Below are 18,747 nucleotides of genomic sequence, written 5' to 3'. Positions count from 1 at the left end.
GTATAGGTTGGCATGGGAGATATAAAAAGGTGGGAGGATAGTTGGGGGGAGGGGCATTGCTTGGCATGGGGAACAAGAAGGGCCACACGGATTGTTTGGGAGAATATTTTCTTATGGGGGCATGAGCGACCATAAGGAATGGATGGGGCAAAGTTTGGCATGAGGTATTATTTTGTATTCATTCAAGGGATGTGAGTTTGGCCAGCTAGGCCAGCATTTATTGCCCATCCCTAATTGCTTTTGAGTTGGTGGCAGCGAGCTACCTCTTTGAACCCCTGAAATCCATGTGGTGTAGATATATCCATAGTGTTGTTAGGGAGGGAGGTCCAAGATTTTGACCATGACAGTGAAGGAACATTGATATATTTCCAACTCAGGATGATCGGCAGCTCAGCAGAGAACCTCCAGCTGGCAGTGGTCCCAAGTATCTGCTGACTTTCTCCTTCTAGGTGTTTGTGGATTTAGAAAGTAATGTCTAAAACGTCATGTGAACTCCTGTAGTGCAGCTTATAGTTGGTACATACAACTGCTACAGTGCATCAGTGCTGGAGGGAGTGAATGCTTGAGGAAGGGGTGCCAATCAAGCAGGCTGCTTTGTCCAAGATGCAGTCAAGCTTCTCAGTGTTGTTGGAGCTGAACTCATCCAGGCAAGTGGAGAGTACTCCATCATATTCCTGACTTGTACCATGTAGATGGTGATCAGGCTTTGGGAGGCCAAGAGGTGAGTTACTCACCACAGGAATCCTAGCCTTTGACATGCTCTTATAGTCTCAGTATTTATAAGGCTAGTCCAGTTCAGTTTCTGATCAATGGAAACTTCCAGGATGTTGATAGGGGCCATAAAGGTTAGCATGGAGATTATGAGGGGACATTTGGGGGGGGCGGAGGCATGGCTTCCATGGATGAAGCATGAGGAGTGCGTGGAGGGCTGAAGGGTGAGGACAGGGGGGAATATGTCATGTTTAATCTTTTTATTATGTATTAGACATAGTGCAGGAACCCTGAAGCTGGCCTTCCACCCAGCCTGTCTCAAGTCTCCATCCCCAGCTTTCTCTCCAGATCTTCCAGATTTCATCTCCCCAAATGGGTGGCCATTTTTAAATTTCGGGTTCGTAGAGTCAAGAGCTCCCCTATGTCTGCCCAGCCAACTCGAGAGCGAAAAATCTGGATCTGAGTCTAATTTAGAAAGCTCTAAATTTGTTATGTTGTAATCTATTTTATAGCCAAAACAAACTGCCTGCAGTTAGATCAATCACTCGATAATGCAAGTCGCTGACCTGAAAGCTACAAAATAGATTCCACGTGCTGCAGTTTATTTCTTTTTAGTAGCTGTAATTCACAAAACAGAAATAACTTTGTTATGAGAAGCAAAACATAAATAGGCAATAGATGATAAAGACAAATGCCGAAGTTGTCAAGATGGCCCAAGTCCAGGACTTACAGTTCCTCTAGGCCAGCTCTCAAAACCTGTACAGAGATTAGCATATTTCTTCATTTTTTTAATTTACTGATAGGGTATGGGCATCGCTGGCTGGGTCAGCAGTTGGTGCTCATCCCTAATTGCCCTTGAGCTGAGTGGCTTGCTCAACCAATCCAGAGGGCAGTTACGAGTCAACCACGTTGCTGTGGGTCTGGAATCACATGTTAGCCAGACCAGGTAAGGACGTCAGATTTACTTCCCTAAAGGACATTAGTGAACCAGAAAGGTTTTTACAACAATCAACAATGTTTTCATGGTCATCGCCAGTCTTTTATTGAATTCAAATTTCATCATCTGCCATGGCAAGATTTGAACCCAGGTCCCCAAGGCATGACCATGAGGTGTCTGGATTACTAGTCCAGTTACAATACTGCTATGCCAGCACCTTCCCTTGTTGTATTAGTAAATTGGTATAGCTGTGGGACTGAAACATATACAACAACAAAAGCTTCCAGGCTGGCCCCCGTTCTATGCTGAGCAATTATAGGCTGCCAGAGGATAATAATGGGAAGGCATGGGCCCTCAGCATTCCCAGAATAGAAATGGAAACACTGGACAGGACTAGTGCAGTGCCCTGTGACATGCGTTAAAAAAGTGCAACATGTGGATTCCAGATAAGATCGTGATGGGATGTGGCTGTATTGCTACCAAAGGAAGAACAGCAAGCTAATGATTCACAATCCATGATTGAAGGGTTAAAGTCGGGCCCAATTCTGAATGGAAAATATCATAAACAGAGAGGTTAAGAAAAATGTTCCTCTGATGCTGGCAGTACTGGAACTGTGGTACAGGCGCAGAAATTGTTCGCTATAAATTGTACATGGGCGGGGGTTAAAACTCTTTTTTGTGTGTCAGTGAAGTGTAGCCCAGTTTACCTTCTGGCTTATTTTCTCCCCAACTGAAGTTTACATGAAAGCTGAAGAATAATTTCAGTCCATCAATTCCATATAGGTGACACACATTTCTATCTTCTGATTTTATTCATTAATTACCATAGAATCATAGAATCCCTACAGTGCAGAAGAAGGCCATATGGCCCATCGAGCATGCACTGACAGCAACCCCAAACAGGACCTATCCCTGTAACTCCACACATTTACCCTCCTAATCCCTCTGACACTAAAAGGCAATTTACCATGGCCAATCAACCTAACCCGCCCATCTTTGGACTGTGGGAAGAAACCCAAGAACCTGGAGGAAACCCATGCAGACAGGTGAAGAATGTGCAAATTCCACAGTCACCTGAGGCTGGAATTGAACCTAGGTCCCTGGCGCTGTGAGGCAGCAGTGCTAACCACTGTGTCACCATGCCATCTTCACATTCCAATCCACTTTCCTTTTGAAACTATTGACCACCCCTACTTCCGCACCCCCAGAGACAGAGAACTCCAGGTTAGTGCTACTTGCTGCACAAAATTGATTTAGCTTGGTTCTCACCAGTTAGCAATTTATAACATGATTTATTGCTGTATTGTAACATATTGCTGTTGAACATCTTCTGATAGGAGAATCACACTCCACAAATTTGATTATTTCATTTGATCCGACAACGATGGTCAAAATACTGGCATGTATTCAACGTACACAACCCATTTATCTATGTTCTCCAGCATTTATCTACACAAGCTGTCAACCTTGTATTCTTCACGCAAATAGGCCAGTATTTTACGATCTTGCTCGGGCGAGGCTCGTAAAATCTCACCCAAGGCCAATGAAGAATTCCATTTTGCAAACCGCATCCTCCCTAATTCGGGAGCGGGCGTGGTGGTAAAATTGCGACAAGAGGCCGAAATTTTACCGGCATGCCTACCCCGATTCCGGGGGCAGGGAAGGCTCGGAGAACAGGATTCTCTATATGCCTCAGGCAGGATCGTACTAACCTTGAGCGGACATGCTGCTAAAATTCCGCTCACAAACACAAACAAACTTTAATGCTGAAAGTCATGATTAAAAGACCTTCAAGCAGATACTGCTTTTTTTGAATTTTCCAACAGAAGCTGATAACAAGATACATTTACTTACATTTCTTTAAGATTGGGTAGATTGACAAAGGTATTTTCTTCAATATTCTCCAGAACATCATTCTGTAGCACCCAACTGTCATATGCAAAAAACAGAATAAAAATGAGATTAAAAATTAATATTATGCAAGTAGGAGCAACCGTGTCTCTGAAGATTTCAATATTATTTTCCATTACGCTATAGGTATTATGGAATTATTATTGTAGGTATTACATAAAATCACATAGTTATTATGGCACAGAAAGAGGCCATTCAACCCACTGAGCCCATTACAGCACTTTTTACAGCCATCCAGTTAGCGCATTTCCCTGCTCTGCACCTTTCCCTGCTCTGTACCTTCTCAAGGACCATCACTTCTTTCCTACGTACTATCACAAATGGGGGGGAGGGGGTCAATTTAAACTGCCCTGATTGCTGCACTCTCTATCTGTCCTTGAAGAGAAAAGTGTTACACACATACACAACACTCATGCACACATGAAGGGCAGCATGGTGGCAAAGTGGTTAGCACTGTTGCCTCACAGCACCAGGGACCTGGATTCAATTCCGGCATCGGGTGACTGTCTATGTGGAATTTTCACATTCTCCCCGTGTCTGTGTGGTTTTCCTCTGGGTGCTCTGGTTTCCTCTCACAGTCCAAAAATGTGTGGGTTAGGATGATTGGTTATGCTAAATTGCCCTTAGTGTTGGTTTGGGTGGCGGGGCGGGGGGGGGGGGGGGGGGGGGGGATGTGGAGGCGGGGTTGCGGTTAGGAGGGTAAATACATGGGGTTACGGGGATGAGGGCTGGGTGGGATTGTTGTTGATGCAGGCTCAATGGGCCAAATGGCCTTCTTCTGTACTGTGGGATTTCTATCCTTCTATGAGGGGAAGTTGACTGGTTCTTGAAAGCTTTGTCTTTCAGGACTGGGACTCGCACGACAGGATTTGGCATATTAGGAAACGGTAATTAAGAGGCTTCAACGGTTGGCAGGTTTGATGAGGGTCCAAATTCTGTCTGTGCCACCAGCTGCATGATAAACAGTATGGGCTGTTGATGGGTGTTCTCTTTACTTTGCTGGTCAAACATGAACTGCTCGAGTTAAGTTCAAACAGATAATGTCACATTGCAGCTTCATGGGGAGAGAGGTTGTATGACACCCCCTCAGTGTTGGACCCAGGATGTATATTCCCATGGCTGGGAATTTAGGTATTTACTTAGAATTGGGAATCTTTTAGTTTTTGGAGACACTATTGTCAGGTTAACTAACTGCTGCTCCCTTTGTTGAACTTGTGGTATTTATGTTTTGAACCATTTGCACCATATAGGAGATTACATCTTGTGAAGGTTTCCTTTGTGAGGAGATCCCTGTCCAGACTCCTCCTTACTGTGGTCATTATTACTTTGAAATTGCGAGGAGGCATCAGGTGATTGGCTGAACTACATGTTAGTTCAGCATTTCTCCGTTTTTAACAGCAGCGCAGAACTGGTGGGAGTGAAAACCTGAAGCAGCGATACTTCCAGCAACTCCATCCCCATCTCTGTCCGTTAATTGGCCATTAATTGGCAGGCCATCTCTGGCCATTATTTGGTAGGCCATCATAAGATTCGGTAAAGAAAAGGAATTGGAATGGGAGTACAAGAGCTACTTGCGTCTAAAATATTACAGTTGATGAATAACTACATACATTTTTTTTTGCATCACATCTTAACTATAACAGTGTGGTGACAAGACAGTATTTAACACTGCTGCTTCACAGCTCCAGGGACCTGGGTTCGATTCCTGGCTTGGGTGACTGTCTGTGTGAGGTTTGCACATTCTCCCTATGTCTGCATGGGTTTCCTACGGGTGCTCCAGTTTCCTCTCAAAGCCCAAAGATGTGTGAGTTAGGTTGATTGGCCATGTTAAATTGCCCCTTGTTGTCCCGGGATGTGTAGGTTAGAAGGATTAGTGGGGTAAATTGGTGGGGTTACAGGGATAGAGTCTGGGTATATTTGTTGTTGGTGCAGAGTCGATGGGCTGAATGGCCTCTATCTGCACTGCAGGGATTCTACGAAGACATGGATGCAGTGCTCTTATTGTGACCTAACAAGAACTTTACGCAAGTTGAGCATAACTTTGTGGTTTCTTGACCTCTACTTAGGAGACCCAAAATTTCACATTCTTTGATAACTATTCTCTCAATCAGTCTTGCCATCTTCAAAGATCAAACCACTCCCAGGTTCCTGTGCCTGGACACTCTTTAGAACCGTATCATTAAGTCGTCATTGCCTCTCCTCTTCCCTCTTGCTGAAACTTGTCAGCTCACTCTTCTCTTTATAAATTCCATCTGCCACTTGCTTGCTCATTCTCCTAGCCTATATATGTCCTGATGCTGGCAACTGATATCATCCTTACCTTTTGGTACACCTCAAGTTTGGTACTGTCAGCAAATTTCAAAGTTTTGCTTTGAATTCCAATATTTCAGTCATTTATATGTATGAAAAAGAGCAATGCTTCTAGCACTGACTCTACTGTCTACCACCATCTGATCTGAAAACAACCATTTATCAATACTCGCTGTTTTCTGTCCTAAGTCATATTTTTTAAATCCAAGCTGACACTGATCCTCTTATTCCTTGCACCTTAGTTTGTTAACCAACCTTTTATTTGGTACTTTGGTGAAGTTTTATTTCCTCTCATATCCAATTTCTTGTGTCTATTTTGAGGTCTGAAGCTGGCCACTGAATTAAGCCCAGATCTCATAAGGATGAAACTAAATCTATTTTTCGGAGTACTTTCTAGGGAGAAACCACCTCTGAAACAATGAGAGAAACCTAATTCAGTTTACCTCGTCTTCATCATAAAAGTAGCAATACATATTTCTAAAACTAAAGCAAAACACTGCAAAATCTTTCTAACCTGTTTCCAAAAAAGCTGAAAAGAGTAAATTGTTTGTCATTTACTCAGCATTAACATATGCTATACTAAAATACAGTACTTCATTACAGAGACACAGATATAGCTGTGAACTTAATGTTTTAATTATGACATTGCTAACGTATGCTGGATATTATGAAGTATCTGATAACCAGCTTTGGAACTTTCTGTGGATCAGTAGGGATGAGAAGGTGGACTTTTGTATTCCCATTCCATTTCCTGTACTTGGCCGAATCTCATGCTAGTTTGCCAATTGATGGCCAGCAAGCAGAGTGGATGGAGTTGGTGGACGTGTCCTCGGCTGACGTCATCTTCAAAGCGTTGCCAGCACTAAACTATTGCGTCAGGTATTCTTTCCCACCAGTTTCTGCCCTGCTTCAGGGCTGTATCAGACCTTCCTTCTCAAGACTTCTGGCCAGCGATGCAGACCTGCCGCTGGGAAGAGGGCCAACTGGTCAGTGAGGTATATGTAGTGAAGGCCTGAAGGAAGAGGCGCATGTCAGTTTGGACGAGGGAAGACACTGGGTGGGCCCATGACTCAGTGACAACCCCCTGCATGTCTTTCTCCAGGCTACTGGGCAAGGTGGAAGATTCTCTTCCCCAGGGATAGAAGGAAATCACATCTCCTAAACCAAGTAAGCCTGGCTAGAGGTTGCAGAGAAGGTCAGCATCATGGGGTCATGTAAAGAATCTGCCTGCAGTGGTACAAGTGGGTCAAGCACCCTCTCTGCTCCATAATGGTGAGTATCTTATATCTTGGCACCCATAGGGGACACTGAGTGAATAAGTGTCAGGGTGTGGCTGCCAGGGAGGGAGAGTTTGATATGTGGGTAGCAATGATTGGAGGCTGAGTATCTCCCTTGAACGAAATAGTTACAGTTCTCTCTGAGACACCACGCCTCTGGCAGCTGGCACTGCCATCCTTTTCAAGGTCACTCCAGAGTGCCTCGATTTCACATGCATGTTTAATGGCCCCAAAGGCAGCAGTTAGAGTACAAGCTGCTTAGACTTTTTGCCTAGTTTTGTGGGGCAACTGTTTTCATGGAAGAAGAGGGCCCACAACACAAAGAGAAAATCCTGGACTGATAGTGGGATCCTATTTTCAGGTATCTGGATGTCCATGGAGGAGAAGGTTCTTGAGTTGGCTGGCCGTCATAGCTGCTCCATCGCCGATAGTAAAGCTGGAGTGTGGAAGAAAGGGTGTGAGCCACCTCATGACTGACCATGAAGGAGCCTTTGGCAAACACAACGCATGGTGTTCCTCTGTCTTCCACTGTACGTACATCAACATTTCTGTTTTCTCCACAGGTTAATCACAGGAAGGGAGAGCTGCTGTCCACAAGAACATTCATCCATCTCTGAAGGAGTGTCATAAACCTCACCCCCCCTGCCCCATACCCTCCACCAACGCAGATAGTTTCACCTTGTGACAGCATTACACAGATGCCTGGCCAGCTGTTAGAGGCTGTGACAGCCGGGGTCGCTAACAAGTGGAGGAGAGTGGGAGGTTAGATCTGTGCTGAACCCAAGACTGATGACATGTTGCTGGAGCTGCCAGACATGTGCTGGAACGTAAGTGTGAGCTTCAGAGTGTATGCACACCCTAGGTCAGACAGTGGGGGAATTCCATTTAGGACGCGAGTGCTGCCATTTCCCTCGCATCTGTGCACCTGGCCTTCATTGAGAAATTGGTGACTCTTCGAGAGATTCAGATCCACATGGCTGTTGGTTGGTGTAGCTCACATGCCTGCATATTACCACCTTGGCCATGAGCTCAACGCCGTAGTGTAGTGGCGAAAGGGTATGAGGTGCCTGGAGTCCCCACCAGGTCCTCGTCCATCTCAGGTCAGCACAAAGGCACAAATGTGCCACCCCAGGGAGAAAAGTGGATATTTTCCACATCTGTGAGTTTCTCTTAAGGCATTCCAAATGTAGATAATGACTCCTCAGCCCCTCTGCCAATGACACCAGTGTCTCGACTTGCCAGGATTATAGCGGGACTCCTTCAGCATGATGGTGCCCACCACGACTCTGGCAGCCAGAGGGTAACACCTTGGTTATCCCAGATGATTGAATAGCCTGTCTCCACTGCAATTGGCAGAGAAAGGGGAGGACCATATGGGAGCACATAAAAAATAATTTAGACACTTTATGATGAATAGATAGTTGAGGAGTCACTCCTTCTTTTTAATTCTTTCACAGAATGTTAGTGTCGCTGCCTAGGCCAGTAGTTGAATTACCCATCCTTAATCCTCCTTGAAAACGTTGCGGTGAGTTGGCTTTTTGAACCACTGCAGTTAGAGAGGGATTTCAAGGGTTTTAAACCAGCGGCAGTGAAGAAAATGGAAATATTTCCAAATCAGGATGGTGCGCGACTTGGAAGTGGTGGTGTTCCCATTCATCGGCTGCCCTCATCCTTCTAGGCAGTAAATGGGGTTGTGGGTTTGGAAGGTGCTGCCTAGAACCTAAGTGATTTGCTGCAATGCTTCTTGTTGGGAATGTGTGTTGGAGTTGACGGATGGGGTGGCAATCAAGTGAGCTGCTTTGTCCTGGATAGTGTTGAACAACTTCAGTGTTAATGTTTGTGTAATAAAGACAGAAATAATCTTCTCCACAGCCTCCTCATTGTTGGATGTGGTCTGGAAGTGCAGGAGTACGATGGCTAACCCCAAGGATAATTTGAGGGGAACATTACAAATATTTCAATATTTTCACTACAGAGCGTACAATTCTGTTCAAACTATATATATCGGTCATGTTACACTCTGAGGTGCTTCAATACAGTTACATATAATTAGGATTCAGCAAGTCTGAATGGTTTTACACGGTTTAACAGCCCCTTAATGTACATTGACTGAAAGACCTTACACAGTGCCCATTGCGCTTCGGTGGAAGCTGCCCCAAGCTTGAGTGCATCCCTCAGCACGTAATCCTGGACCCTGAATGTGGCAGTCCGCAACATTCAGTCGAGGACAACTATTTGCACTGGATGATCAACAAGTTTTAGACAGATCAAAAAGCGTCCTTCACTGAGTTAATGATCCTCCAGCAGCAACTGATGTTTGTCTTGGTGTGTATCCCTGAGAACAGTCCGTAGAGCACAAACTTCATCATAGAGCTGCTTTGGGAGAACCTCGACAAACACCACTGCATCGTTCTCCAGGTCTTCTTTGCAAAGGCTGTACAACAGCTTCTTCTCCCTCGCAACTATCCAAGGCCAGTGTGTGAAGACACAGAGACTTTGAGTGTGCGTGAAGGATGTGATGGGGAGGTCCCTTCTCAGCACCAGCCAAGCTGGGTCCTGGTGCTTGTTTAAAACTTCTGGGGATGAGACATTCTGATGACATTGACGGTTTGCTCAGGGAAACAGCTAACGTGATCCACCATCTCCTTTTCCCTTAGGGTCTCTAAGACATTACGTGCAGACTACTGCTTGATCACCTTGTGTCCAAAGGTGTTGGTTCTGCAGATTTTTCCATGAGAGATTGGTGATACAGAATGGTACAACCACTCAGAGCATTCTGTGACAATGTGGCCAGACCTATGCTTCTCAACACTAGGGACAGGTAGAACCTCAGTATGTAGTGACACTTAGTGCTTGCGTACTGAGGATCTACACACAGTTTTATGCAGCCGCACACAAAGGTGGCCATCAGGGTGCGGGCGGTGTTGAGTGCATTTTTTAATTCCTGATCCACAGATTTGTACAAGGTGTCCTTTCAGACACGATCCATCTTTGACATCCAGATGAACTTGAATTTGTCTTAGGCAACTGCTGCGGTGCAGCATAGGAGTAAGGGCCAGACCTGCGCAATGTACAGCAACACTGAGAGTGCCTTACATCTGATGACCAGGTTCTCACCCGCAATGAAGAGCGAACATTATTCCCACACGCCTAGTTTCTGCCTCATCTTGGCAATACACTCTTCCCAGTTTTTGGCACACGCCCCAGCCACTTGGAAACATATCCTCAGCAACGTCAGGTCATCTGACCCAATGGGAAAGAGAGGCCCATTTTTATTGCCCATCTCCAATCACCTTTGAACTAAGTAGCTTGTTAGGCCATTTCAGAGAGCAATTTAGAGTCATCCACATTACTGTGGGGCTGGAGTCACATGTAAGCCAAACCAGGTAAGGATGGCAGATTTTGTTCCCCTAAAGAATGTTTGTGAACCAGATGGGTGTTTACAATGATCAATGATGGTTTCATGGTCACCATTACTGAGACCAGCTTTCAATTCCAGGTTTCACTGATTGTATTTAAACTTCACCACTGTCATGCTGGGATTTGAACCCACAGTATTAATCTGGACTACAGTGACGTTACCACTATGCTGCTGTTTCTAGCTGCAGCTGGTGATAAGCTTTCTCATCATTGTCCTTGTCTGGGGCATACTGGAGTGGGATTGCCCAGCTACCTGAATCTCACCCTCAGCAGACTGAGGCTCTGCTCGATGGTGACCCAGGTGACTTCATGGCTGTTGCATTTCTCCACTTCCTTTGTCCTAGGCTTCCTCACTAGAGTCAAGTTCAACCTCTGTACACCCTTGCATTGAATACCATCTTCTTTGGGCTGGCATCTGCTTGCATTCCCCTCTGTAGCCTCCTGCCATATCCCCAATCCAAGGTTGCCATGGCAAGTGCAGTTGCTGTGATCTGTGCCCTCGCTTTCCTCCCTCTCAGCTTTTTTTCACCCTTCACCGTGCCAGGGTAATGGTTAGCACTGCTGACTCACAGCATCAGGGGCCTGGGTTTGATTCTTGGCTTGGGTCACTGTCTGTGTGGAGTTTGCACATTCTCCCCATGACTGCATGGGTTTCCTCTGGGCGTTCTGGTTTCCTCCCACAATCCAAAGATATGTGGGTTAGGTGCATTGGCCATGCTAAAATTGCCCCTTAGTGTCCCAAGATATGTGGGTTAGTGGGATTAGCAGGGTAAATATATAATGTCATGGGGATAGGGCCTGGGGTTGGGACTGTTGTCTGTGCACACTCAATGGGCCGAATGGCCTCCTTCTGCACTGTCAGGATTCTATGATTCTTCCTTATTGGAGGATTGCCTCCTGACTGTACAATGCCCATGACTCCCAGGCACTGTCAGTCTGAAGAGCCATGCTGCCAATTGTTTCCTCAGCATTGCCTGCCATACTTTTCCCTCAGGGCTTTCCCAATGGATTCCCTAGGCGAAGAGCGAGTTGGCATGATGGAGGCTCAACCCAAAACCCCTGGCATGATGACATTCCTCGTGCTTATCATCCTGGCTGGGCTGCACCAGTCTCCCTGTGAAGATGAACTGTCTGACTCCCTGGCTACCTAATGTAACAATGATGACAACAGTTGATATCCTGTGGCCTCACCTCCCAATAAAATTTGATGAATTACAATTTTAATCAGCCTAACAAGCACCCCACCAATATATACAAGACAGAAATCTGATCGAAAGTTTAGCTGGCACCATAAACTAAGTATAAAGCATAAGACATGCAATGTGCTCTTAGATCACATTCCTTTGAATTTACATATTTGTTGAAAATGTTTTTGTGGAATAATGTCCCTTTTTATCCATTGTTTGTGACCCTGAAAGAGCTATAGGCCATTCTCCCACAGTAAAGAACTGAAGTACCTTTCTCACAAAGCCAAGATCGAGAGTGAAGTTCATTATTTGAAATCACTCACACAAATCCTTTATACATCCAGGAGCTAAACTAAAAAGAAAAAAAAAATACAGAGATTGGGCCTGAGAGGAACATAGCCACAATAGTGCCCATCAGTCCCAGGATGGTGAATGGCAAATGTCAACGATAAACCTGCAGTAGTTCTTGTGCCCCTTTCCCCTTTCAATTAGGTACACTCCCCCTAATCTTCCAAATCCCAGTTGGTCAGCATTGGAAGCCAGTCATTGATGGGACTGTGTCCCAAAGAATTTTGAGGCACTTATTTTTAGAATCATTTAATTTAACCTATCAATGTTTTCTTCTTTTCTCTCTTTTTTTGCTGTCAATTTTCTTTCTCCATTACTTTACTGAAAGCACTCACTCTGCCTTGTCTATTAGTCTGAGGGCATAAGCTGCCTTCTGGAATCATGGACCTCTCACTACTCTTAATGTGTGGCTTTATTTCAATAGCAAGATAAGAACACAAGGGAGAAAGGACTAAAAAGATATCTAGATAAGAGATAAAGTAAAGTGCATGGATCATGAACATCACCATGTGAAGCAATTCCAATCAGGCTCATTTGCCCACTCTATGAGAGACTCTTCCCGCTCAGAAAGGATAATAGGACTAGGGGGCACAGCCTCAAGATAAAGGGGGGGTGGTTTAGAACGGAGTTGAGGAGGAACTTCTTCACTCAAAGGGTGGTGAATCTCTGGAATTCTCTGCCCGTTGAAGTGGTGGAGGCTACCTCGCTAAATATTTTTAAGACGCGGGTTGATGGGTTTTTGATAGGCAAGGGGATTAAGGGTTATGGGGAGAGGGCGGGAATGTGGAACTGAGCCACGACAGATCAGCCATGATCTTATTGAATGGCGGGGCAGGCTCGAAGGGCTAGATGGCCTACTCCTGCTCCTATTTCTTATGTTCTTATGTTATCTCCATGTCGTTGTACATTTATTTTGATCAAGTGCTCATTCAATTTCCCATTGAAATTCTTCATCATCTCCACTTCCATCACTCTTGTGAGTAACAAGTTCTAGATCATTTCCACTTGCTGCATATAAATGTTCTTCCTCATGTTTCCCTGCTTTTTTTGCCCAAAACATTACATTTTGTGTCCCTTTTACCGCAGTTAATGGGAACAGTTTTTTCAGAACTAGACACAATACTCTAGTTGTGTCCTAACCAGAAGTGAAGGTTCAGCATACTTTACCTGCCTTTGTATTCAGTGCCTCTACTCATGAAGCCCAAAATTCTGAATGTTTGGGTAATTATTCTCTCAATATATCCTGCTACCCTCAGAGATCTATGCACGTTGACCCCCAAATCCCTCTGTCTCCACATTCCCTAGAACTCTGCTACTAAGTCTATATTGCCTCTTCCTACTCCTTCTGTTAAAATATTTCACCTCATTCCTTTCTGTTGTTATCGGACAACAAATTTTATGACATTGGGCACACAAAATGGAAGCAAACTAAAGCTATCCTCAGGGCCCTCCACTAAAATCACAAAGTAACAGACACCGATCAGTAGGCAAGAGCATGCTTTTAGGATGCAAATGAGGGCTAGCACATAACGGAAATTGGACAGGATGGCACCTACAGGAACTAAATTAAAGAACACACCCCCACTCCATCAAAATCAGTACTTCTAAACCAGTCAAACAACCCATGCAGACACCTAAAATTAACACAGTTAAGGAAACGTCCCTGGCCCCTCAAACCTCTTTGAGATCAATAACACACCTATGGTTCAAACCCCAGAGATTCTCGACCATTGATAACCAACCAGACAAAAACGATTAACACACACATAAAACAATTGCTCCAACACTCGAAAACGTCGAAACAGGATGGCTGAAGTCAAATACTGTAAATAAAGGATTAGCATTTGAAACGTGAAGTTCAGGTATAACTGTAGCCCTTTGTGGGGGAGTCTTTAGAGCGCTTTCGAGACAGTCCGATTGTACGTCCTGACTGTGCTTCTCTGTCGACGTAAAGAAAATAAAGCTGTGCCGTTATTGAACTTCACCCTGAGTCCGTAGTGGTCGTTTCACCCACTCGCGCTAACAATTGGGGGCTCGTCTGGGATCGCGACCGTCGCTGGAACGCCGTCTCCTGGCACTGGGTGAGTATCTTTACTCATTTCATCAAACCCGCAGAATATTAGTGTCCCAGTGTCAGAGTGATGTTTCATGGTTGCCACGATCTGAACTTGTGAACAGAGTCCGTTCAGTAGCTGCGCAGCGGTAACGTGGGTTTAAGTTTCTTTTTGGGCGGGCGGCTGGGATCGCGAACTATGATCCATTGTGTTATTTTTACATTCCGCTGACCCCCGACCAGCCTGACCACAGACTGACTACCCACTAGGGGACCCGACAGAACAGGTGTTACAGAGTAGGGATATTACTCTGGGATTTAAGGTTCAGGGACAGCACCCTGGGATTTAAGGTTAAGGAGGACGTCCAAGGTTTCGGGCCACTGGGATCGGACTCTCGGAGTTCGGTACACGTCCGGGCGCTGCAAGTCGGTGAGGACCTCTGCAGGTGCGAGAGATCGGGCCACTGGGGGCAAAATCTGCGAGGAATTTGCTACATGTCCGGGCGCTACTAAGTCTGGAGCCTCTGTGAGTGCCTCGACCACTACAAACAGGAGATCTCTGGTAGCGTGAAAAAACGACTACACATCGGGGGACTCCGACCCGCGGTCGACTACACGCCAGTCCGCACCCAGGTCCGGGTGACTCCCTAGGAGATAGGGATATGGCTGCCCTCTGAGAGTCGATTTAGCGGTAGGAGTTTGGGTAGGAGCTGGTGGCCCCGGTCACTGTAGTCGGTAGTCTCTCCGTATGCTGCGGCCCCTGCGGAGAGGCTGTACAGAGCTCACCTGCCTCTGATAGTGACAATCTCCCTGCTACATGCAGGCCGGGCTCTGTGGGTTGTCACTGAAGGTACAAACGTACTAACAGTGTGAACACGAGACCGTAACCCAATCAGAGATACACACACAAGTGAAAGCATTAGAGCCAGGGTTGGTACACTACTGACCCTAGTAAAGAAAACTAACATGGATAGCAACAGTACCGCTTTTGAATGGGGACCAGAAGAGACCCCCACCTGCTATCTAGCAGACAAAATAAGAATCTAGTTAAAAACCTGATGAAGGTAATGTGGAATGCATGTTGAAAGCTTTCGTGTGTGTGTGTGTGTGTGTGTGTGTGTGTGTGTGTGTGTGTGTGTGTGTGTGTGTGTGTGTGAACATAAGAACATAAGAAATAGGAGCAGGAGTAGGCCATCTAGCCCTTCGAGCCTGCCCCGCCATTCAATAAGATCATGGCTGATCTGCCGTGGCTCAGTTCCACACTCCCACCCTCTCCCCATAACCCTTAATCCCCTCTCTTATCAAAAACCCATCAACCCGTGTCTTAAAAATATTTAGCGAGGTAGCGTGTGTGTGTTTGGTAAAGAGGTTGTATCAATGTTTTTGTTTGTTGTTTTATTGATGTTCTAATGTTCTCCCCCTAATCGTGATTTTACAACAGGGCGGTTTGACGCAAAGTTTAAATAAAACTTGGAAATTGGATTGAATAAAATTGAAATAGATTCTTGGAATTTCTTAGCCTTTTGAATATAATCAATGGCCATGACTGTGCTTAAAAGGTATAGAATTTAAATAATATACAAATATGTGGGATTCAGGGATACTGGGTCCCCAAGGAAAACAAGACTGCGACCTCGTAAGAATCCCTCCCCTACATGTACGCGGGCCAGTCCACACTCCCCACAAACAATACCCTATAAAGCCCGAGGCACTACAAGCCACTGAGGAAATTGCTCAGGCTTTTGTTGCCCAGGGTATCTTAAGACCTAGTGTCCACACCAACTCCCCAATGTGGCCAGTTCGCAAGCCAGTCGGTACTTTGATAAAAAGCAATACGCAGCTCCGAAGTTGAACCTTCAACCCAGTATTCTCCAACACTCCATCTGAGCCTGAATTAAGAGGGCAGGCGCCCCACGTGACAGCCAGTCTTAAGTGAAGGACTAATACAGATTTGACCAGTAAATTGGGCCATAAACCCGGTATCTGTAACACAAGGTGGACAAACTGGTAGTTAGAACTAGAACAGTCTAGGAAATTTTGGTAAAATCTGTGGGAGGGAATTTAGTGAAAACCGGACCCCTACACTGATCCCTTACGTATTCTCAATTAACAAATCCTAAAAGGAAATAATTATGGCCTGTCATGCCGAATGGGTGGAAGTTCTCCATTTATATTTGAATCATAAGTGGCTCAAATGGGTACAGTGGGGTGATGCCCCGAAACCGGACCTGGGGTCCGAGGGAGAGAATTGTTGGATTCGTGCCCAAAGGGAAGTGGGTAAAAGGGTTCACAAGCTTAGGAAAATGATTGCAATTGCCAGTGTCTGGAACAGCTCCTTGGTAGAGAAACAGAGATAAAGAAAATGTTTGTTGAAACTGAGTAAAGTTATTGTGATTAGTAGTTTAGAAGAGTTACAGAGTGAGAAGTCAGAGAAAATGAAGTTAAAGAGAAATTATGAGAGAGTTAGTTGAAAAGTTAAGAGAAGAAAATAAGTAATTTTGTGGGAAAGTAGATGAGCAGGAACAAAACAATGAGGTAAATATATTGTCTATGAGTCAGTTTAAAGTATATCAAGTTAGTGAAAAGAATCCAAGTTCTGATTACTCCAAGTTCCAGCAGGAGATTAACCAATTAAAATCTCAGTTGTCAATGCAGATAGGGATGTTGTCTGTGGTTGGGACAGTTGAGTCTGAGGGAGATAGCGTTTATGGATTGGGTTGTGGCAGTGACTGGGGACCCCCACTTCTTTTTCCAGAGGCATCTGATCCCACAGTAAGTTCAGAATTTGCCCCTGGTTTGATGAATTCTGTGACTATTCGTTGCAAGGAAGGCATGGAATTACCAGGAGATGTTGTTGATTGGGAGGGAATGAATGTTTTAAAGAACCTTAGCACTGCATATAATCACACCCAAGTGATCCTTTGTTTTTTAAAAGGAGGAAGTTCGCAGGGTGGGTTACAGAATTTTGAGAGAAAGAGACTAGTCTCTCAACATATTAGGAAAATATTACCAATTAATTGGCAAGATGGAAGATTGATTAGAGAAAATCGAAGGTTGAGCTGATAATTTGGATAGTTTTTGAATTTCAGTGTATTTGTGTGGTCTGGCTGCTTGTCGAATGTAGGTGATTGTTGTTGCATTGAGGTAAGAGCAGAGTTGTTAAAGGCCTGTTTGTTTTTGCGTGCACAATGCTTTACACTTTGATTTAACTTCAAAGGGGTGACCCACGATTACATGATGGCCTGGAAAAGGTGCGGGTTTATCACCACAGCCGTTGAGGGGGGGGGGGAACGGTGCGGTGGTGGTGGTGCACATAAAGCATGAAAATATAACCCGAGACCTGGTAGCTGCAGCCAGGCTGCCCTCAGAAGCAGCCGTAATTAAGATAAAAGCCCACCAGAGAGTAAAGACAGCAGAACCGAAGGGGAACCAACTAGCAGATGCTGCGGCCAAGGCTGCAGCTGGGGAAGCCCTCCCGCACGTAGCCGCTACCACAACAGCACCCTTGGAGGAAGTGGAGATTTATAAGCCGCAGGGTAATGCAAGCCCAGATGAGGTGACACAGTGGGAACAGGCAGGGACGTCCAGGGACAAAGACGGAGTATGGCACAGAGGGCACCCACCCCCATATACCTCTGCCAATCACCGATACAGAAAACCACAGCCCCGGGCAGAACCCCGATATATTCCCAACCCCAGATACAGGGAACAAGATAGAACCAACCCCAGATACGCACCCCCACAAGTACAGCGTTGCCAGACACCAACAGGTTAGGAAACATGACATCTGCCATACCCCCACACTTCCCTAGGTAGGGGACAAAGTTTTGATCTGAGTTGCCCGCGATCAAACAGGGTTCTCACCGAAATGGGTAGGACCCCATGAGATTATCCTCATCAGTGACACATGTGCCCGTGTTGACATCAAAGGGAAAGGCCGCTGGAAACACTTGTCACAGTTAAAGGCATACCACCCCGGGGCGGTTGCGGGGGTGGGGGGGGGGGGGGGGGGGCGTGGAGACAGGACAGACTGACTGTAAGGACAAGAGTAGTATCACGTATCGACCCATAACTAACCGCCTCTATCCACACAGCGGAGATCAAATTAACAACCTTCATTTCTAGGACGGAGGAGAGCCACACATCAGCCAAGGCTCTAATATGTGTGTATATATGTATATAAATGTAGAGGCATGCCTAAGTAGATTAGTTTATAGAGATTAGTTAATACTAAGATTCTAATACCTGGCGGCCACCAGGCTTTGTGTACCCTTCCTACCCCTCTCCAGGATGGTAACCACTTTGAGGATGGCCCTATCCGTGATCTTCTTGTCAAGGTTCGCCATCCAGGGATACACCACCTATCAACAATCCCACGGAATAACATTCAATATGTCTGAGGCGTTGTGCGTGCTGGCAGCACCATACCCCAAGAACAACAGAATGTATTCCAGTGCATGGCTACAAGTCCACCCAGGTCTCAATGTGACCTGCTTCACCTGCACATTAGATAAGACCCAAACATGTATCCAATGGCCAGACTCGCTGAGCGACTCTGGCTGCACCTTTGGAACGATCTGCGCCCTTCCCAAG

The 18,747-nt window shown here is 45.5% G+C and overlaps 1 protein-coding gene across 1 annotated transcript in view; it reads right to left on the bottom strand.

Moving 5' to 3' along the window:
* The window catches only part of LOC145350950 (follicle-stimulating hormone receptor-like), a 189,354-nt gene that overhangs the window by 64,977 nt on the left and 105,630 nt on the right, over positions 1–18,747 (bottom strand). Inside the window, exon 3 of the mRNA XM_080200474.1 lies at positions 3,503–3,577. Coding sequence (XP_080056600.1) covers positions 3,503–3,577 — 75 coding nt within the window. The remainder of the gene's footprint in view (positions 1–3,502; positions 3,578–18,747) is intronic.

The sequence above is a fragment of the Carcharhinus amblyrhynchos genome, chromosome 12 (genome assembly GCF_965287045.1).
Source record: "Carcharhinus amblyrhynchos chromosome 12, sCarAmb.v2.hapA, whole genome shotgun sequence".
Lineage (NCBI taxonomy): Eukaryota > Metazoa > Chordata > Chondrichthyes > Carcharhiniformes > Carcharhinidae > Carcharhinus > Carcharhinus amblyrhynchos.
The sequence above is the reverse complement of the archived record's forward strand: the minus strand, read 5'-3'. Positions and strand labels throughout refer to the sequence as shown.